The 22,739-nt window shown below is 42.9% G+C and overlaps 1 protein-coding gene and 2 pseudogenes across 1 annotated transcript in view; 1 reads left to right on the top strand and 2 right to left on the bottom strand.

Moving 5' to 3' along the window:
* Window positions 1-175: 175 nt before the first annotated feature.
* LOC138626871 (piggyBac transposable element-derived protein 4-like) lies at window positions 176-2,037 on the top strand (annotated as a pseudogene).
* Window positions 2,038-2,865: 828 nt separating this feature from the next.
* LOC138626870 (uncharacterized) lies at window positions 2,866-4,441 on the bottom strand (annotated as a pseudogene).
* A 7,449-nt stretch (window positions 4,442-11,890) lies between these two features.
* Window positions 11,891-22,739, bottom strand: part of fmn2b (formin 2b) — a 30,416-nt gene continuing 19,567 nt past the window's right edge. Inside the window, 8 exon segments of the mRNA XM_069708822.1 lie at window positions 11,891-14,711; window positions 15,596-15,677; window positions 16,094-16,243; window positions 18,080-18,131; window positions 18,495-18,587; window positions 18,966-19,086; window positions 19,446-19,505; window positions 20,875-21,021. Coding sequence (XP_069564923.1) covers window positions 14,685-14,711; window positions 15,596-15,677; window positions 16,094-16,243; window positions 18,080-18,131; window positions 18,495-18,587; window positions 18,966-19,086; window positions 19,446-19,505; window positions 20,875-21,021 — 732 coding nt within the window. The 3' untranslated portion in view covers window positions 11,891-14,684.

Here is a 22,739-nt window from a genome sequence, read left to right as displayed (position 1 = left end):
CATTTTGTCTAGTTTGCGTACGAGCAAACGTAACATATTAATCTAGCCTGTGTGACACGTGCGGACACACGCGCCCCCCCTCCTCAACCCCTGTCCTACACGTCGAAGCCATTATATATTAATCTAGCCTCGGTGACACGTGCGGACACGCAACTCTGTCCTACACGTCGAAGCCATGGCTGCGCGTTTCACAGCCGAACAGGTCGTGCAACAGCTCATGTCGGACGTACAGCAAGATTACGAAGAGGAAGCGGAGGATGTGTCTGAGGAAAAAGACGGGGAAGAGTACAATCCGGACCACGACGACTCGGCGTCAGAAGACGAAGAACAGGAAATTTCCCGGGGTGAAACTCTCCTCTCCAAAAATGGAAAAATAACATGGTCGTCAGCATCGTACGCCAAAGGGTCAAGTAGAGCCGGAGGACAGCCGGCGGGGACCGCGACGGACCCAGGTCCCACCACGTACACGGTGTCACACGCTCACGACATAGCCTCTACGTTCTCCCTGTTTGTCACGCCGGCGATAGAAACAATCCTCCGGGAGATGACCAATCCTCAGGGTTTCAGAAGGTACGGAGACGGCTGGAAAGCGATGAACGAGACCGATCTGCGCGCATACATAGGGCTGCTCATCCTAGCCGGCGTCTACAGGTCCCGAGGCGAGGCGGAGAGCGGAAGGGTTATTTTCCGTGCCGCTATGCCACTCAAAGTCTATCACACTGACTCGAGACTTTTACGGTTCGATGACCGCGAGACGAGACCCGCCAGATGTGCTACGGACAAACTGGCAGCCGTACGAGAGGTCTGGGACGCGTGGGTGGAGCGACTGCTGCACCTCTACAACCCAGGGCCCGAAGTGACCGTGGATGAGCAACTGGTGCCATTCAGAGGTGGGGTTTCTATATTTTTGTTTTGTTTCTCATTGTTCAGTTTTACAAAATAATATAACCAGGCGATTGCCACTAGGTGCAAACCGTGTACGTGTTTCGCGTTACCAGCTTTCCTGTAACCCGAGCAAAAAACCACAAAAAACCCCACAAACAACCAAATGTGTTCTCCCCTCTCCAAAGGTCGTTGTCCGTTCCATCAGTACATGCCCAGCAAGCCGGCGAAATACGGGATCAAGTCGTGGGTGGCTTGCGACGCGAGATCCAGCTACGCTTGGAAGATGCAAGTGTACACCGGGAAGGCTAGCAGCGGCGGCTCGGAGAAGAACCAAGGGATGCGAGTCGTGCTCGACGTGACGGAGGGTCTCGGTGGTTGCAACGTGACCCGTGACAACTTCTTCACTTCTTACGAACTCGGACGACAGCTCCTGAAGAAGAATATCACCGTGGTCGGCACGGTACTCAAGAACAAACCCGAGCTTCTGCCTGCGCTGCTTACACCAAAGGACAGACGGGTGTTCTCGTCAAAGTTCACCTTCACGCCCACGACCGCTCTAGTGTCCTACTTCCCAAAGAAAAACAAGAATGTGCTACTCATGAGCACGCGCCACACAGAGGCCGCTGTCAGCGATCGAGACGACAGGAAGCCTGCCATCGTCCTCGACTACAACTGCCACAAAGGAGGTGTGGACAACCTAGATAAGGTGATAGGAACGTACAGTTGCAGACTGATGACCGCTCGCTGGCCCCTGGTCGTATTCCACAACATCATCGACGTATCCTCCTACAACGCCTTTGTGATATGGAGAAAGCTTAACCCTAATGCCTGGTAAAAAGAACAAGAGGAGGGTGTTCCTGGAGCAGCTGGGCAAGGCGCTCGTAACCCCGTTCATTGAAAGAAGGGAACGTCTCCCCCGCACGGAAGCTGCCGCCTCGGTTGTGAAAGCCGTTCAGAGGCCCAGGTCTTGCGACGCGCCCGAGGATCAGCCTGCCCTGGCGTCAGCCCCAAACAGCTCCCCAGCTCTCGGGGCGAGGAAGAGGAAGAGGTGTCAGATCTGTCCACCGAAGAAGGACAGTAAAACTCAATGTGCTACAGGTGTAAGAAATACATCTGCAAAGGCTCGCCTGCTGTCCCGTGTGTACAAATTGAGGCCGTAGATGGCACCGGACAGTTTGACCCGAGGACTCTGGGTGTACATACGATATGAGATAACGTCGGACGGTTTGACCCGAGGATACTGGGTGTATAGACAATATGGTACATACTGTCCATACTGTTTATATTGTATTTATCTAGCACATTGCCCTTTCACTGCTTTCTTTTGCACTTGTGGTCAGATGATAAAAAAACTGCATTTCGTTATCCTAGTATTTGTAATCTGTGCAATGACAATAAAGTTAAATGTGAATCTGAATATGAGATCACCCTGCGCGGTTTGACCCGAGGGCGCTGGGTGTACAGACAATATGAAATCAAGGCCTTTGATAAAGCTGGACAGTTTGACCCGAGGGCACTGGGTGTCTAGAAAATGTGAGGACAACACAAGTGTTAATGCCTGCCCCCTCCAATCCACATGCCAAAGTGTCCATGGGCAAGACACTAATTCCCACATTGCTCCCAATGGGTGGTAAATGTATGATAACTGACATTATTGTTGTGCAAGTGTGTGTGTGAGAATGGAAGGCAAACGTCATAAAGCACCTTGTAGATTTGCAAGTTAGAGGCACTATAAACAGTCGTGGATGATTGTATATCATTGTTTATTTTATATTTAATAAAAATCAGACTTTAGATTTCTGATTTAACCAAATATTTTAAATACATGAAAATGACAGTGACAAGAGTTGATGGGACCCTTAACTTAATATTTTGTTGCACAACCTTCAAAGTCAGTCTCTTCAAACAAACAACTTGTGCAGCCCCCTAAAAAGACTCTCAATTACAATGTTTTAGTTTTGAGGAGGGAGCGATGGTGTTTTACCTGATGTGAGTTGTTCGCAGCGGCATGCCCAATCCTTCTCCTCGATGACAGGTAGAGTGCACAGGAGATTGTGTAGAGTCTCCATTACCAGCCGGATGGTAAGGAGAAGTGTGGCATTTATCAATGCCATAGAAGCAGCAGAGCTGTCTGATGAGGAGGCGCTAAAAATGTTTGTATAAGCACGATGTTCATGGGTTAGAACTGCAGGTGTATTTCAAAAAGACACCAGTCATAAGGACATTTTCCATCCCATTCTCTGATGGCTCTGGGACAGTGAAGTCAACAGCCAGTATTTGGTTTGGCAGCCATCAGATGGCCCATGTAAGCACAGGCAGCAGGTTGAGTCCTTAGCTAACTGGCATCGTTCACAATGTTGGCACCATGGTTCGATGTCATGGTGCATTCCTGGCCCGTAGCACTGCTGATGGACCAAGTCAGGAGTTCTTTCACTGTCTTGGTGCCCATGTTCATCATGCAGCTGATGCAGGACCTGACTCTTGAGTGTCATAGGAAGTACCAACTGGAGAACTTCTTCTCCCTCAGGGCAGAAGACTCTATGATAGAACACTTCCTCTTCTCCCAGTCCAACTGTCTCACCAGCACAAGAGCTTTCTTGAAGGCCTGGCATTGTTCAACTGCATCAAGGCCCTTCCTCCTGGTCCAAGATTTCAGGAACTCTTTGATGGGAGGGTCCGCTTCCTGTAAGACGCGTAGATCAGACTGGGTGTGATAAGGGAAAGCCAACACAGCGGACTGGGTAGCCTCCGCTGTATGAATAGCTTGATTAGCCTGCTGCAGGGACGCTGGAACTGAACTGCCTGGGGCTGCATACTCCAATGCATTCGCACTGACTCGGAGCTGCCAGGAAAGGGAGTCCGCATTCTGATTGCTGTGACTGGGCCCATACTTGATGGTGAAATCAAACAGTTTTGCAGCCCAACGCTGTTCTGTAGCACACAGCTTGACTGTAGAAAAATGGCTCAGAGAGTTATTGTCATTATACACCACATATTTCTGTCCAGGCAGATAATGTCTGAATTTCAGTCATTGCCCATTTGAGAGCCAAAAACTCAAACTTCATAGAGCTGTAGTTGTTCATGTTGCGCTCTGCAGGCTTAACTACAGGTCTGACTTTACCCACCTGTTCTTGCGAAAGCACAGCACCAAGTCCACTGTAGGATAAAGGGAAATCTCTCGGATAAAGGGCAAGGCAAGAACACTGAAGGCCCTCATAGCTCTGCTCACTCTCCTCCATCCATGCAGTGGGTAGATTCTTTCCAAAAGGTTTCTTGCATTTTGTGCCAGTAAAGTGAGCAAGTATACAGTTCAAAGGGGAAGCCAGCTGGGGGAACTCCTCTATAAAGCGCAGGTAATCCTAGGAAGGAACACAACTCAGACACACGGTTAGGATGCTGCCATTTTGAGACCACCTTCCTTTTGGCAGGGTCTGCAGACACACCACCCTTGGATCTAATGTGGCCCCAGTACCTCACCTGATGTCTGAAGGAGGAACCCTTTTCCAACTTTGAGACCCTCTTGCAGGCAGCCCAGCACACTATTCAAACACTCCATGCGCTGTGCTACATTTTAGAAAAGAAAAACACAACATTATCCATCTACACTAACAATGACTGGCAGTTCTGATCTCCAAACAGTCTCTCCATTAACCTCTTGAAAATATATAAACCAAGTGGCATTTGGTTCCATTTGAACAGCCAGAATAGAGTTCTGCCTTCATTTTATGTTTTTTGGTGGCTAGTACTTGATTGTACCCACTAACAAGATCCAGCTTTAAGAACCAGCAGGCCCCAGACAGGGCATCAGGGACTCCTCGATGCGGGGCAAGGGACATGCGTCCTTGTGGGTCTTGCTGTTTAAGAGTCAACAGTCCACACAGGACCGAAGGCAGCAGCAGGTGCAGCTACAAAATAGAAAGAATAGTTCAGTTCAACTAAGCCCACCATGCTGCCAATTAAAATACATAATGTAGCTGCCAGCTACTCACCACCTCTGGCATAGAGCTGAACATCAAGACAGCCGAACCATCATGGGGTTTTCCAACACTAGATCCCAGTCACTTTGTCAGATAAAGCTGTCCCACATGTAGACACTAGATATGCAGTTTAAACTTGGCATATTGGCATGAAGCGTGATCATTTCACTACATACCTGCAACTCCAACAAAACCAGCCACAGTAGGGAGAGAACAAGTGACAGCAGGTGGTATTTATATCCTGTTGATTGGTAAAATGAGGGAGGAGTCAGCCCTCCATTCAACATCACCACATTTAGATTTGTGTTTTCGTCTTAAAGTGACAACGCAGACATTGATAATGCATTATACCATCCCATCAGAAAAGGCCATCTGTTATCACCCAAACCCTTTTGTTCAAGTCTCTGACAAACCTCATCATTTGTTCAGGCTGCATAGTTCATGACTACATTTAAGCAAGAAACAAATATTATCATTAAAATAATCCACCTTTCAGCACAAGAGTCCTGAACTCAAGCTTGCTGAAACATAAGATCTGGCCCTGTGTACTCTGCTCTTGACACAATCATTGTTGTAAATATCACCAGTTTTGTTCTTGCACCAATAAAAAAAAAAGCGTCCAGAGGTGTGAATAAACTCTTAATCAAAAGGTAGATACTCAGATTATTGAGACATCAAAGTAATCACTACAGATATGCAGTTTTGACCTGATATGCATTTAGCAGCAACGTACCTCCGCTTATATATTGGTTTGCGCGCAATGGACACACCATATCCAGGTCAATTCACACACCTGAGTAAAACACATGAACTTTTGCATTGAGCTGATAATAAGAGCTGTCAAGCACAACGACTACAACCAGCATTGGGTAGATGTCCACAATAAAGCAGCACATGTATTCATATTTTAAGATTGTTATTCACAGAAAACTGTCCTGCAGCTTCACGTGAGTGTTGCACAGTAAACACACTCATCTGACTGTCGTTAAATGTCGTTAAAACACAAACGTGTCATTTCACAGGCTACAACCTGATTTCATCAAAAGACCTAAACAGATAATACGGGTTTGTATGTACAGTGAACCCTCGTTTATCGCGGGGGTTACGTTCCAAATAGAAACCATGATAGGCGAAATCCGTGAAGTAGTAACCTTTATTTTACAATTGAAATAGATAGAACTGGACATTAAATATATCTACGTTACATATAGTCGTAATGTGATTTCAATGCACGATGCAAATCCGTGAAGCAGCGAGACCGTGAAAGGTGAACCGCGTTATAACGCGGTTCACCTTTCACGGTCTCGCTGCTTCAGGGAGGGTTCACTGTATACAGCCAGCTGTGAGATTTGAGTTTTAGGGATCATAAACAAAGTGAAGTTCAGACAGAAGAAAATACAAAAAAAAAAGGTTTTATTGAATATTTAATAACTTCAGTCTATCAGTTTTAATGTTCATTTCACACATCCATGATCTGTTGTTGGGTATAATACATGACTCAATGTGGATTTTTTTTTTTCTAGGGATCCTTTATTTAGAATATTCAATAAGTCTTTTTCAGTGTGTTGTCCTTAAAATGACTTCATGTATCAATGATCTCCTTTTTTGTTTTCCAATAAAACTTCCTCAAAATGATGCAACAGCATCTGTTTTAAACGAAGAGTTGCATAATGACCAACAGGAGGAGACCAATGATGTGTGAATAGATTTTTGTAACATTCAAATGTTTAAGAACTGAAGTTATTGAAGCTCCCCCTCCCCCTTGCCCCAAAATGAATAAATAAATAAATGAATGAATAAAACTAAAAAAATCTTAATGATTAAGTAAAAGTACATGACTGTAAATTAAGTGTTGTAGTAAAATCAACAGGAGATCATTGATGGCTGAAGTAATGTAAGTTAATTCAGGAAAAAAGGACAGTTAAGAATGAAGAGCTGGGAGACATGATGGATGTAAACAGTCACCTCATAGGTGATTTGGGTCAAACAGAAAATGTATGGTCAAATCATGTTTGAATTTTCAAATTTGACTGTATATGGGTGGTTGTTGATACATATTTTTTTGTACAATAAATTTCAATAGTTCATGAAACCTATTTTTGCACGTGTATAAACTTTTTTCTCACGTGCACGCACCTGAACAATGTTTTTTTTTTCCACATGCACGCACACCTCCCCTCTGCTGCAACAATGATATCATAGGGAAACATGGGATATGTCACACCCCCTTTTGCAGAGGCAGATGTGGCAGATTAAACCATGTGGTTCAATCTGCAGTGCAAGCACAGGTTTAGACTACGAAACAGGTTCAACATACCCAGGATATCTTTTCATGCTCTTAAGTCATGTGAGCCATTATTTTACGTTACATCACACCCTTACTTTAAGAATTATGACATTTCTTAAATCAACCATTTAAACTTAGCATATTTAGTTAAATTATGTAAAACTGTACAACAAAATAATAATGAATTTATAAATGAAAAAACTTGAACATGTCTCTAACAGTTACAATGTGAATGCGTGGGCTAAAGGCTTATGATATCACCTTACCATCATTACCGCACTCACTGTAATTACATATGTGTATCCCCTTATGTTAGTTTATTTTTAAATATACAGTCTCATGCTGTGTTTGACATCCTTTCAGCTGCAGCCCTGCTGGTGTCAAACGGACTGGAGGGCAAATAAGAAACACATATAAACATAATTTAAAGCTGTAAGTTGGCTTATTGTCACATCTTATAAGTACAAGTACAAGGCTTTAGTGCCTCATTGTCTTTGTTGTAAGATGATATCAGTAAAAACGCACTGAAAAAGAATCTATATCTAATATTTCCTAAAATAGCCAGGTAAAGCCAAGGAGGATTGTTGGTCTCTAAACACTCTGCCCTCCTCAAAGAGAGAACTGTATCACTCGTGCACTGAGCTCCACGTGATCTTCTGCGACTGGTGATGACATTTTCTGAGAGAACTGATTGGTCAGTAGATAACAGCAAATCCTGCTAACTAGTACAGGCCTCTGAAGGGCAAAACGCAAATGCAAACACAAAAATAAAAAAAATATATAAACCAGCAGTTCTGAAATGCAAATCGCAACCCCCAAAAATTGCAGAAATACATAATCAGCTGCCCTGTCAGCTTTGGCTCTCATAGATGCAGGAAGCATGAGCTGGACGGTGACAGGATTGATAACCTTAGAAATGAAAATGGTCCAATGAAGCGGAGAGCCAGCATGCTGGATTCAACTCGGAGGGGCAGGTCACGCATTGAGAGCCAAACTTTTTGGCAGGTCTGGTAAGTAGCAGCAGGGGCGTGCCTTTGGTCAGCCAACCGTTTGCTGCGGGCAACATTTCTCAGAAAAACCTGACGCGCTTTGATCCAGATGCACCTTTGAATGAGGTCATGAGCCAAGAGGACATTGGACTTATTTTCCAGGGCAGGGAATAAGGGGGTTGATAACCATAGACATGTCTCTAACACAGTTACAGTGTGAATGCGTGGGCAGAGACCAGAGGATGAGCAGGAAGGCTTTGGGAAGCGGACACTTTTAAGCTGCTCTTTCAGTCGCTCCATCTGGCCTGCAGGTGATTGAGCCTCTTAGCAGTGCGGACGTATTCGAGGTTCTTATGGTCGGTCCAGAACAGAAACTGCTGCTCGACCCCCTCCAGCCAATGTCTTCACTCTTCTAAGGCGACCTTAATCGCAGGCAGCTCGTGGTTCCCCACATCATAGCTCCTTTCCGCAGAGGAGAGTTTGCGGGAGAGGACGGTGTAGGGGTGCAGTTTATTGTCCAGGGTGGAACTCTGGGAGACGACGACTCCGACTCCCACATCCAAAGAGTCCACTTCTACAATGAACTGCAGGTAAGGACCAGGGATAGCGAGAATGGGAGCAGAGGTGAAATTGTTCTTAAAAGGGTGAAAGCCTCATCAGCCGAGGAGGAGCAGGTGTACTTTACAGCAGCAGAAGTGAGAGCATGTAGGGGAGAGGCTATGGTGCTATAGTTCTGGATAAACCTGCCGTAGAAGGAAGCATCAAGGAGTTCCAAATTGGTGAAGTATTTGGCCCCCCAGAGGAGCTCAAAAGCAGAGATGAAAGGTAAGAGATATCTGTTCTTTACAGTGATATCAAACCTTTGTAGTCCATGCAGGGACGAAGGGACTTGTCTTTCTTCTCTGCGAAGAAGAAGCCTGCTCCTGCTGAGGACGATGAGGGATGGATGATGTTGGCTGCCAGGGATTCACTGATGTACTTCTGCATTTCTTCATGTTCTGGAGAAAACAAGGAAGAGAGATGACCACTAGCAGAACCAGGTAAAAGATTGATAGCACAGTCGTACGGTCTATGCGGAGGAAGGGAGGTGGCCTTAGTCTTGTTGAAGCTTTATTTTAGGTCCATGTAGCTTTAAGGAATGCCGGAGAGGTCAGGGAAACCTTTAGGGCGAGAAGAGGTGGAAGCCAAATGCAGCTACGTAGGTAGCAGCAGCTGGGGCCAAAGAAGAGATCTTCTGAGGTCTGGAGGAGACCGAGGAGGGAAGAAGACAGGATGCCTGGCAGGAGATTCATTTAAAAACTCTGCCGGAAGCCCAATACACGTGTGCATTGTGGACTGAGAGCCAGGGATAACCTAATGCCAGGGTTTGGAGAGGGCAGTTAAATAGATGAAAGCTGAGTGTCTCTGAGTGTCCGTGAGCCATAACAAGTTTCACAGGTTCAGTACCGTGTGTGACTTGGCACAGAAGTTTTCCATCTAAAGCGTTAGCCTGTAAGAGTCAGAGGGTGGATCGTAGTTGTTTTTTGCTAAATCCCAATCCATAAAAACTTTGGCCAGCCCAGAGTCGATTAAAGCCAATGTACTGATGTGCTGTTCTCACGGCGTCAGGTATGGAGGAACTGGAGCAGAGGAAGAATTCGGCTCTTGAGCGTCCTCCTCCTTAGCTGTGAACCCGGTCTTTTACTGGACTGGAATTAATGTAATGTTCCTGTTGGCCACAGTACATGCAGCGGCCCTCATTAATGCGGAGTTGATGTTCCTTCGGAGTGAGACGAGCTCTGCAGGGGGGCGCTGAAGAGGCTGCGGGGGCTGATGATGAACCAGAAAAAAGTGAGTGTCCACCGAACGGCAGGTGAAGGATGGTGGCCGGGAGGCGGTAGGATGACCTGGCTCTCTCTCTCTCTCTCTCTCAACCTGTTATTAATCTTGATGGTTTGAGAGATTAAGGAGTCCAGATCTCCCGGGAGCCTCGAGGGATGCGATTCGGTCCTTCAACTGATCAGAGAGTCCATGGACGAAGGCTTTGAACAGAATGGCCGAGTTCCAGTTATTGTCGGCTGAAAGGGTGGGGGACTCGATGGCCTAACCCGCCGCCCTGTATGGCCCTGTATGGCCCTGTATGGCCCTGTATGGCCCTGTATGGCCCTGTATCTGTATGGCCCTGTATGGCGAATATCTTGTGCAGGGTGTCAGTAAAGGTGGTCAGAGAGGAGCGAACAGGAGAATTTCTCACCCACTCAGCGGTTGCCCACGCCTCTGCTCTATCAGTGAGGTGAGGGATAATGAAGGTTATCTTGGATTTCTCTGCTGGATAAGCAGTCACCTGGAGTTAAAAATGGGGACTGCACTGGGTCAAGAAGGGCTCGCAGTTACCAGAATCCCCCGAGAAGCGTTCTAGGTGGGTGCGATGAGGGAACACAGGAGGACCAGCAGGATTGGGCCACGGGAGCCGGAGGTGGAGGACCGGAACCAGGAGAGTGGCCAGCTGCTGCCTCTGTTCAGATCTGCTGAGTTAAAAAATTCCTTCAAACCCCACTCGCAGGAACTCATTAACTCCTCCTGGTGGGTTAATCTGTGTCCCTGCTTGGCCAGGGCAGAGCGGAAAGAGTCCATGGTGCCCAGTTTCTACTTTAATATAACAGGTACTAGACTCAAATGCATGACTCAGACTCACACCTCAGTTTATTGCTCTTTACTGAAAGAATCAGAAAAGTCACAGGCAGAGGTATCAGGTAAAAGGGAGATCCAGGGAAAAACAAATCATACACAAGGAAAAACTCAGACAAGTAAATGCTGGAACGAAGAGCTGTGAACTACGATGAACTGGCACAGAAGGTAAGGAGAACACAGACTAAATACAGGGAAGACTATCACAACGGCGTGAGAACACGAGGGCCCAACGTGAAGTGATCTGAAACGAAACGAGAGATGAGTAACAAAATAAAACAGGAAACAGAAGATAAGAAAAAAGAACTTAACGGACAGGATGAGAAGTGACACCTACAACACCACATGGGTTTTGGCAAATGCTACCAGTGAGTATGCCGAACAGTCCCTGTTTGTAATGAACCCGTGGATGTACTGACAAATATTTCAGGATTATGGTGATGTAGAGGAAAACTTAATTTTCTGGGACGTGGGGCATGTTCTGAAGTTAGAAGGACCATCTTGTGATTTCTCAGCAGATTTGGACACAGGCATCATGGCAATGGGCATCAGAAATAATGAGTCTAAGTCACACTGACTCTAAAAATATATATATCATGTCTGTGTACAAATTTGACAGAGAAAGGAATGTAATTTTTATGAAAGTGTGAGCTGTTTTTTTTTTTAGGTTCTCTGAGAAATTGCTTTGTTTTTAGAGCTCGTCTCTTCACCTCGTAGAATATCTTTACTTCTCTATGGGTCCCCTTAAATTCTCCGACAGCCCCCTGGCAGAGTTGAATCACAGAGAGTGAAGGGGGGTCTCGGGAAACCACTCGTCTCCCCCACTGGTCCAGCAGGCAGATGGCCGCCCACCCTCTGTGTGGTTCTGTCGGAAGTTCCCTCCTGTTTGAAGGCAGTTTTACCGCCAAGTACTGCTGAAGGGGGAATTATTGGGTTACTTTCTAGAATATTGTATGGTACGATATTGTACGGTCTTATGCATTCTGTTCACATTTATTACATATGAAACCGGTCAAACTGAATTAAGTTCCTGTTGCAGCCACAGCCACAATAAGAGGACGTTAATAAAAGAAACGCAAAACGTGTCACAATATTTTGTACCAATTTATTACCTGACATTAATTCTGCAACAGAAATTCAATTGCTATATTTCAATACTCTGTACAGCACTGTACACATCCTTCATTACATTGCTTTCAACCACAGAAATGTGATCAACCAGGTGAAGAGAAAACACACACACACACGCACTGTATATCAGGTATGATATGGCATCTCATTGAACATACATTAAAATTACACATGTAAGTTTACAATAACATTCTTCTCCCATCCATCAACACTGCTGCTGTACAAATGCATACCGAGTTTGAGAGATTCTCTGCTGAGAGGTCTGATTGCACCGCGATGATGTCGAGTCACAAACAGCATCGAGGTGTGTGTGAAGGTCCATGAAGAGAATGATACCGAGGTCAGATGATTTACTGTGGCATTTAAAAAGATGTGTTCACGGCTGTCGTGTGGGATAACCAACACTTCTGTTACTTTTCGACATAGCATGTTAAGTGATAGTCAGTAATGTCATTAATAATGCTCAGTAATGCCCATTATAACCAGGATATAGCAGTAAATGTTTGCAAGTGCTGCTAATCATTGCCAGTCCGTTACTTCAGTGGCACAAGCAAGCTGGCCCGGATCTGTTTTTGGTGGAAATGCAGCAATCTTCCTGACACAGTTCCAACAAAAAATGATCACTATTCTTTATAAATGTTAAAAAAAAAATTAAATATATCATTCAAAAACATAATGTAATGGACAAATCTGCTGCCATCTCAGTTTTTGGAGAATACCTTAATATGAGGGCTTTGGGCAAAGATGAATCCACAACTTAACATGAGTCAGACTTATTAGTCATGGCCATTTATTTATATATATATATAAATAAATATATATAAATAATATATATATATAAGCTACTGTTGTGCCAGCTTAATTTGGTAGAAATTGCACAATGTATTAAAGTGTTATGGATATTTATGTTAAAAACATGGACCTCAAAAACGTACAGGATGTAAAAGATCTGCTGCTGATGTCTTGAAGCCTAATATACCCCCGGACACCTTCAGAGGTCTTGTATAGTCCATGCCTCGATGTGTCAGAGCTGTTAGGCGGGATGAAGGGAACCTACACAATATCAGGCGAGGGGTTTTAATATTATGGCTGATCGGTGTATAAAAGTTCAGATCTTGCTAAAGAACTCGAAAATTGGTTCAGTTGCATCTTATTTGTTTAAATTACCCTCAAGATAGGTTTAGAAGGATGGATACCAGGACAGGAAATAAAATAAACTCTCTGAAGACCTTTGTGATACAATTGTGAGGAGGCATAGAGCAGGGCAAGGATGTGAATCCATTTCTAAAGCTTTGGGTATAAAAAAGGGAACTGACCAAGAACCCATTGATAACTCTAATAGCTTCAGAAGTCCTCTGCAGATTTGTGAGAACCTGCCCGAAGGATGACCGTCTCCATCAATCAGAACTTTATGGGGCAATACAAGAAGAAAAAAACTCTGTTACAGCCGGATTTTAGTTTTCCAAACCGCATTTAAAGGATTCTGACAACATGAGGAGAGAAATTGAGTCAAACATTGAACCGGGCTCCCCTCATCATCTGGCTCATACCATCCCAAGAACCATCCATCTGAACTGGATGCCAAACAACATTGTGCAACAATATTTAAAAGCAAAATCTTTTAGATATGTGGATCATTCCATGATGAAACAATCATCATTGGTCCATTGCAGAGTTAAAATCACTTCAGAAAGTTTTCTCAAAATAATAACTTCAGTTTATCATTAGACGTTGTCAAGACTAAAGTTATGTGGTTCTTGTTTTGTAAGAAAACCACTAGTAATGAAAGCAGCAGGTTAAGGTTCATAAATACCTGTGAATCTGGCTAGCTAGTGCATTGTCCTTCTCTCATATTGCCGTCAAAGGTTAAGAAAAAAAAGGTGGTTTTCTATACAGAAAACTCTTTTACACCTGCTACCAACCCCGTGATCTCCTACCTCCCTTGTTTGATTATGGAGATGCAGTTTATAGAGTGGCTTTCAAAAGAACATTTAAAAACTCTGTTCTTTGATTTGTTATTAACGCCCTTTCAGAAAACATCACATCACTGCCTTCTGTATTCTCTGGTCAAATTGTGCTCTGTATACTTGTTTATGCTTATCTCTAAAACTCTTCTTGGATACTCACCCCCTATTTAAGTCAGTTATTGCAGCCTGCATCTGTGTCCTTTCATATCCTAATAAAGGTCCCTAAATCAAACACTGTTTGGCCTTCTTTTATTCCAGTCTGCTGCTGCTAACGAGTCACATTTAAAAGTAAATTCAGCACAAAAAAGTGCCCAAAAATCAAAGGTTCTGAATACTTTCTGAAGTGACTGTAGTACTAAGTCATGTCATGTTTGATTCTGAACAATCGCTCTTCATCAGCGACACATCTCAGTGCAGGTTTACTGAGACTCACATTCAGCTGAAGCGTCTTAATCAAAGAGATGTATTACATTATTAGATGAATGTAGAGCGACAGGCTGCACAGACAGTATGTTGATATTCCAGCAGATGTATACAGTGTGTGATATGTCCTTTGTGGCCCTGCAGCAGCTTCCTTCAATGACTTAATAAGTCATGTAAGGCAAAAGAAAAAATAAATAAATGAATGAAAGATGTCTGGAGCAGGCTCAACTGCAGATACATGCCCTCCACATCCGTTCTGCCCCTTCGTTCTCTCTTCTGTCCTCCTCGTACTTTTCTGTCTTTGACTCACTGCTGGTGTCCAACGTCAGGAAGAAGAGCATGCCAAGTCCACTCAAAGTCAGATCTTCATGCCAAGCTTGGCTTTCTGTTGAACAGACACATCACAGATGTTAAACGGATTACAGCCGTCCATCATCTGACTAAAAGCAGCGTCAAACTGCAAGAACAAGAGTAGGGCACTTCAAACAGAAACATTTCATTACCGTTGGCTTTCGTTCTTTGGATTTGATGGAGTGATGGCGGCTCTCAGAGCCAGAGGTGCAATTTAACTCGCAAGCACAAGAACTGTGCTGAAGTACAAATCTGAGTTCATTCTTACTATTTATCTAAAATTATTTATCAGCTTTGGTACTCGTTAATTACAGTATTGTTCCATCTGTATTTTCTCATTGAGTTTTGTGTTTTGATTGTATGTATTTATTGTTGAGTTTGTGTTTTGTACCGTCCCTAATGTATGTGTGTTTACCACTGTGTATTTTACGCACCCATCTGGGGATAGGCCTTGTAAAATAGCATATTAATGCTTTGGTGTACGACGTCACTACATGCTACTTGTCTCTATACAAATAAATATTTATCAAAACAAAGAGACTGTTATAATATGCAGATAATGGATATTTTTTCCTAACACCTAAACTAAACATTACATTTGACTTTTCTGACTAAATAATAACTCATAATAAATATATATGTAAATATGTAATACAAAAAAATATATTTTCAGAAGTACTGGTAATGAAAATGAATGGTGGCAGCTTAACATTTCTCCTGCGATGTAATTATATACAGACTGTCGAGGTTTTCTGGGTTTATTAATTGACAATTTGGAAGGTATCTGATCTAGTACAACTAGTACAACAAGTGTTATTGTCATCTTGATGTGTTAAGGAGCGGAGCAGCTAAACAGAATGATATATTGACCTTCAGGCTTCTTTAACCAACAGAAATGACAGCTGAAGGTGAACTTACGATGCCAGAGGCATGTTTGGGTTTGACGCTGTAGGAAGCCTTCTCCTTGGCCTGTCGGAAACACTCCTCCGCTGCTTTTAACCTGTACAACACACAGTTAACCCAGTTGATGTGAACATTACAGCTCCAGTAACCAAACAGTACATTTGAACTTATCCATAGAAGAAGGTAATAATGTGTCTAAAATAAATTATTTTTAAAGGTATATAAAATAAACAATCTTTCAAAGGTGTATTTTGGTTGAAAGAAAGAAAGAAAGAAAGAAAGAAAGAAAGAAAGAAAGAAAGAAAGAAAGAAAGAAAGAGAGAGAGAGAGAGAGAGAGAGAGAGAGAGAGAGAGAGAGAGAGAGAAAGAAAGAAAGAAAGAAAGAAAGAAAGAAAGAAAGAAAGAAAGAAGAGAGAGAGAGAGAGAGAGAGAGAGAGAGAGAGAGAGAGAGAGAGAGAGAAAGAAAGAAAGAAAGAAAGAAAGAAAGAAAGGCAGCTGTAGAGCAGCATGTACCTCTCCTTGAGGATGACTTTGTTCTCTTTTTTCCACTGGTCCTTGAAGTCGGAGGAGAACTCGTGCCAGATGGAGAAGAGCGTGTTGAGGGAAACCTCCTTCTCTCCTCCTTTGGCCTTCACTGAGAAGAACACTGTGAGCTCCAGGAACCTGACAGGACACAATGTCAGCTTTTTACCCACCAGTACGGGACACAGTCAAACATGCAGCTGCAGTTATCTGGTACTTTAAAGGTGAAGACTTGACTTACATACAAAACACGATGCATTGTTAAACATTGAACTGCTGGTTCCCAGCGTTTGAAACTCGTGACACGTCAATAAATCAGTGTGTAGTCAGATGTCCGTGAGTTGTTGCAGCACAAAGACATTTCTTCTTTTAACTGTATATTTATGTTTAATAATGTCTTGAAAGGTGGACAGTTAAAAAGCGTGTCTCTCCTATTATCGGTTTGGGGTACTTATTAAAAAAATACTTGAAAGACCAGCCTAAACCTTGTACCGTGCCTGATAATCATGTTGGACCAGAGCTGCCTGGCCTTCAGGCATATCGGGCATTTTCCCATTTTCTTTCTTTTTTTTTGGTCTGACCAATCAAATACACAATACTTCAGATCAACGCTCTCTCTAAAATGAAACCTTGTGTTACTGTCTTCATCAATATATACTTAGAACCAATGTCACTATCTAACTCCAGCAAGTGGGCAAATCTGTTGCCTAGCAACAACTGAAACCAGGTACACCCACGTCAGAGCTCCGCTGTTAACAGGAAATGATCCACACCTTTTGGCAAATTATAGCTGAGTATTCTCTGGAGGAAGATCTCTGCCAGTGAGAGCATACAGCAGGTTACAGGTGAGATACTTTACAGGTCAAAGTACCATTAATGTACCACATTCTCAACATCTCAAAACAGTTTCACTTCTTATGTCAGTGGCACATTATTTATTAACTCAGATTCAATTTATACACATTATTTTTACTGTAGATGTATATTTGCCCCTCCCTCTGGTGACATTATGGGTTTCACCCGTTGTTTTGTGATCGTTATGAATCCTCCGGTTCAGATTCTGTCCGTCACCATCTTGTTAGTTCGGAGCGGTTTGGAGCAGGAAGTGACCATATTTGGACGAGCTAGTGGAGGATCCACGGTGGATCTGACCAATCTGATCGGAAACCTGACGATACTACGTCCCGCCCACCGATAGCTGTAACCTGACTGCACCACAGGCCTGTCAATCAAACAGACACGCCCCCAAAACCAGGTCTTCTTGAATCTTCTTTTCTAATGAATGAGGGATTATTTTCAGATGGACCTCCAGAAAACTAATAAGAAGGAGTGACTTTAGCTAACAACACCGAGATAACTGATGGACACATTTTATTCACTTTGGATTTGATGAGAGAAGTTGAATGGGAGTCTATGGAGCCGGAGGCTTTTTGGAGCCGACCTCTAGTGGCACTCGCTGGTATTGCAGCTGAAGACACTCCTGGATCAGAACCATTTTACAGACCTGCAAGCTTTGTCCACTTTTTTTTATCCAGTCTATGATTTCAGCAGCATAAGTTTGTCTTTTAACTTCCTGTGTACACAGGAAGTGGGGCCGTGTCGCATCGTGCAGGCTGACTTATTCTATTTATGATCATTTTGCTCCTGCATTTGATCAAATGCAAAAGATATTATACTGGTACTGATTGTTCAGAATGTGATCAAATTTGTGATTTTGTGATTTGTGATTTGCAGAGGAGCAAAAGCTGTTTCCAACATGTTCTAATACAGCACTTTACAGCAGTTTCACTACACAGCTCAGTTTCTGAAAGACACAGATTTAGATTATCATTCCATATTAAACTGTCATTTTTAAAGGTGAGATGCTCTCTTTAAACAGATCTCCTCATAAATACAGATGAGTTCAACGTATTAGTAGTCTGTGTGAACCAATCAGCAGAGAACAGAAATGAAACAGATGAAGCAGGTTGTCCTTACAGTTTCTGAGTGCTGCTGAGTTGAGCATCCAGAGTCTGCAGTTCACTTTTAGCTAAGAAAGGAGAAATAAGACAAAATGTCAGAACAAAGGATCAAACATGAGAAAGTCCTTCGGTTCTGTCACCCATTCAGTCCAGTGAAATGTCATATGATAAAAAACCTCCTGTGTTCAGAGGGCCAGACAACTATACGGGATAATCAGTGTCTCTTTCTGAGATATATCAAACATATTGTAATCTCTGTCTACATTCTACACAAATAGAAAACTAACTTTGAGAAAATATGAGAAACATACTCCTGCTGTAAGGGATTCTTTGTTGGCGTGCCACGATTTGCGACTGAGATAAATAACCAGAGACGAACGTGCTTCGACTCACACAGCTCTCTTCACAGATTTATGATTCTCATCACTTACCTTGTGCAAGGAATTCCCCCATCTTATCTTTGAAAGGCTGCAGGTAGTCTTCATTTGACACTTTGCACACCTTCTCCACTTCTGACGTACACGCTAATGAAATAATGAAGAAAGCAACAATAGGGTAAAGTTGATGGATATCAAAAAAGAAAAGCATAATCATAAGGAAAAACCTAGATTGTGAGGACATTTATGCAGGTCCAGGGGTAATTTGAAAGTTAAAATGTTTTTATTTAAGGTTAGAATTAGGTTCAGGTGAGGGTTAGGGTACCGTTTGTAGTTAGAGACTTCGTTGTTATGGTTAAAGTTAGGGTAAGGGGCATTATGTCAATGGGTGTCCTCATAAAGATAGAACAACCAGTGTGTGTGTGTGTGTGTGTGTGTGTGTGTGTGTGTGTGTGTGTGTGTGTGTGTGTGTGTGTGTGTGTGTGTGTGTGTGTGTGTGTGTGTGTGTGTGTGTGTGTGTGTTACCTCTCAGGTCCTTCCTCAGTCGTGTCAGATCTTTCTGAAAGTCTTCAAATTTCATCTGTGAAGCCTGGAACAGGTCGTGAGGCTCAGGGAGAGGAAACACACTCGTCTCCCTGCCGGCATCCTGGTGATGGTCACACACACACACACACACACACACACACACACACACACACACACACACACACACACACACACACACACACACACACACACACACACACACACACACACACACACACACACACACACACACACACACACACACACACACACACATTAAACATTTTCTAGTAAACAAATAGTCAAGTTTATCATGAACATTTCATGTGTGATACAATTCCATCATTTTCAGATATGTGATTATTATAACTCCTAAAATGTTTGTAAATACGATGTAGATAGTCATTATGAAGCAGATCACATCTGAATGTGAGCTACATATGAAAGGAAGATATGTGCGATAACACAAAGTCAGTTTACCTCGTCGAAGTGTCTGAGGTAGTACGCAACGATGTAAGACAGCAGACTTCTCATACTGTCCTGCATGTGGAGAGAAGAAGAAACATGTTTGTTTACAGGAGTAGGGAAGAGACTCTGATGAACATCCTTACAGCTGTTTCTAGTGTGGCTTTATTAACTGTCACATATGAGCTAAATCAAATCAAGCACAAACTAAACACCACAACTCAGTACAATGTTGGAGTGACACCTACAGATGGAGGTAAAGGTTCGGGCCCCACTGGGCTGCTGATTCTTTAATTGAAAATAAATAACTTCAATCCCTGCAAACACCAGTAAAATGAGCCTGTCTGAACAGTAAAAACATGAATTGTCTCATTTACAAAATATGTGAATATATATATATACAAATGAATGTATGGAAAAATCTGAATGTTTGAAACCCTCCAATGAGGGAATGATTAGAGGGAAAGGCCGCTGCAAAGCAATTAAGAGTTGTTCTGAGTCATCAACTTAATCCTATGATGAAACATTTCTGTCCGGATGGGAGTGGACTCTCTCACTGAGTGGTTTGATGAGACAGAAAATGATGAGAATCACGAGCTATCACCTGACATTCACCAGATCTCAACCCACTTCGACGCAGAGATGGCGCTCTCCACCATCAATCAATCAATACACCAGCGGAGGGAAAATCTTTTCAAGGAGCATTGAAGCTGTTCCAGCAGCACTCAGCGGCCCAAAACCGTACTACTACTGAAATCCAACATACTCAGAAGATCTGGGCACCAGTCCGTCACGTTCCTCACTGGACAACACGCCATCTCGAACCATTGATAAACATGCCTCCAAATCTTGTCTTGCTTTCCCAGATTGCTGGAGGATTCTGTCTTCCTTAATTTGCTTTTTAATTGCCAGTGTTTGTTCCATTTTTTCATGTTTTCCATCTGCAACACATCAAAAGTTACCCCATGCATCTGAAGCACAGACTGGATACAAAAGTGGACGAAACTTTTTGAAGTCTGTAAAATGGTTCCGATCCAGAAGTGTCTTCAGCTGCAATACCAGCGAGTGCCACTAGAGGTCGGCTCCAAAAAGCCTCCGGCTCCATAGACTCCCATTCAACTTCTGTCATCAAATCCAAAGTGAATAAAATGTGTCCATCAGTTATCTCGGTGTTGTTAGCTAAAGTCACTCCTTCTTCTTAGTTTTCTGGAGGTCCATCTGAAAATAATCCCTCATTCATTAGAAAAGAAGATTCAAGAAGACCTGTTTTGGGGGGCGTGTCTGTTTGATTGACAGGCCTGTGGTGCAGTCAGGTTACAGCTATACAGGAGGCCCCAGATAATGTAAATTTAGTACATTTTGCCTCCCGAGACTGATAAAGGCCTCAATTTCAGACATTTCACATGGTTCCAACTGAGGAAACGTCAGATTCCTTTTTACTCACGCTGCTCTTGACATCTTTGAGTTTAGGCAGGATGTCGAGGACGAAGCCATCCGCTTGGCCCCTGGTCCGATTACCACCATTCATGAAGTTACCAAAGGCCAGAACCAGACCCAGAACCCTCTTCACGGTCTCGCTGTTCTCTAACGCCTGCAGATACAAGTATTTTTTTTTTCAACAGATCTCAGATAGAGAAAGAACCTGATAAACACAGATAAAGTGATCACATAAGGACTTAAAGATATTGGTACCAAACCCTAAAAAGTTTGCTCCATCCTGTGTTAGTTTGCAGGATAAATCACAAATCGCAAATGATGGAAAAAAAAGATTTGTCTCTTCCTCTTGTTTGCATTGTGGCTCCGGAAAGTCTCTTGTCAAGCAGGCTCTGAAAAGTTTCCTTTGTTTTCTGTCTTATTTGCAAGTGATTCTTTTTGTTTTACTTTCCGCATCTAATTGACAACTCCCCTGTGTCCTTATCTTGTGGCCTACAACCAACTCAGTATTACCATACGAAAGCAGATACAAAGGGAACGGGGGTGACTGTCAATTGTTTGTCAACTGTATAAAAGCTGCCCTACGGAGGAGTGACGTAGAGAACTGCTGGGGGGAGCACTGCTGCACACCTCTCTTTGAGGGTCCATGTAGTTGCTCCTTCTTGCAAGAATAAATGTCCAATGTGTTTGATTTTGAACCAAGCTTCTGAGTAATTTTTCCAACAGCAAACGTTTAAACCAAATCTCTAGAAATGATTGTGTGTTTTAACATGAGATAAAAGCTGTTGGCTAAATGGAGAGAACATATTCAGTTAATGAGTGAATGCAGCTTCACAGCAGCTGGAACTCATCATCCTCCTGCATCACATACGAATCAGTATCTGTACATCTGTCGTCCTGAATGTCCACAGCGTAGATGTGTTATGTTGCTCTATACACACAACATATATTACATCTGGAGAACTGATGCCTCCTCTTTGGCTCTTCCTGAGGTTTCTGAGTGACTTTTTCCTGAATCAGAATTATCTGATGTGTGAGGACTTGGTGTCACATGCTGTACTGACTTGTGATATTTGGCTCAACATCTGCTCATCACTAAGTTGGACAGGGTCAGTGTTTACAGGTTATTATGTTGTTAATCAGCTGTGTTCATGGCTGCAGTTGCTCAAACATGTTTGTTCCTAAGTGGCGGATACAAACTTTCAGATTCACGGTATAAAAAACACTTTTCTCATACTTTGTCTTGAAGGAACAAAATGTATAAGTGTTCCAGAGACGTTGTACGAGTCCTGGGTTAGAAGTTATGACGGAATTAAGGACATAATAATGTTTTATTTTTATAGTGGTCAGTTTTAGGGTTATAAGTGCAAAAGTAGGAAGAAGAGCAAGAACAGAACATACAAACAACGCATCAACGATCAGGTCGTTCCTGACTTGTTTTTTCGTAAGTATTCACATTTTCATGTATAGTATTGTAATGTGTTTCCAATATCCTATGTAATTATCAGGACTCTTTTTTTTTTTTTTTTTTTAAATTTTAGTATTTTTATTGCCACATTCCTTTCCAGTAGGTTCCTCATCACCTTTAGAGTGAAATACTCTCCTGACAAATACCTCTGTGACTGTTCCTGAGCACCTCATATATCCCATATGTCCTGGGCTGCTTCACTTTCCAAAAACCTCCTGTAACTGTCTTTATTTCTATCACAATGCTGATGACTCGAGTTGGACTTACATTTTAAACATTTTCTCATTATTTTGGCTCCTCTGTTTTTCTGATCTGTTTTTGTTTGCTGATTTATGACAGCAGATTTTAAGCTCTACAGTTTGAGACCTTTTTTTTTTTTTTTAAATCGTGCGTTACATTTTTGTGAA

Source organism: Brachyistius frenatus, unplaced genomic scaffold, assembly GCF_029030835.1.
Source record: "Brachyistius frenatus isolate BFR_SWC_R1_liver_20210118 unplaced genomic scaffold, ASM2903083v1 Contig_78, whole genome shotgun sequence".
Taxonomy (NCBI): Eukaryota; Metazoa; Chordata; class Actinopteri; family Embiotocidae; genus Brachyistius; species Brachyistius frenatus.
The sequence above is the reverse complement of the archived record's forward strand: the minus strand, read 5'-3'. Positions and strand labels throughout refer to the sequence as shown.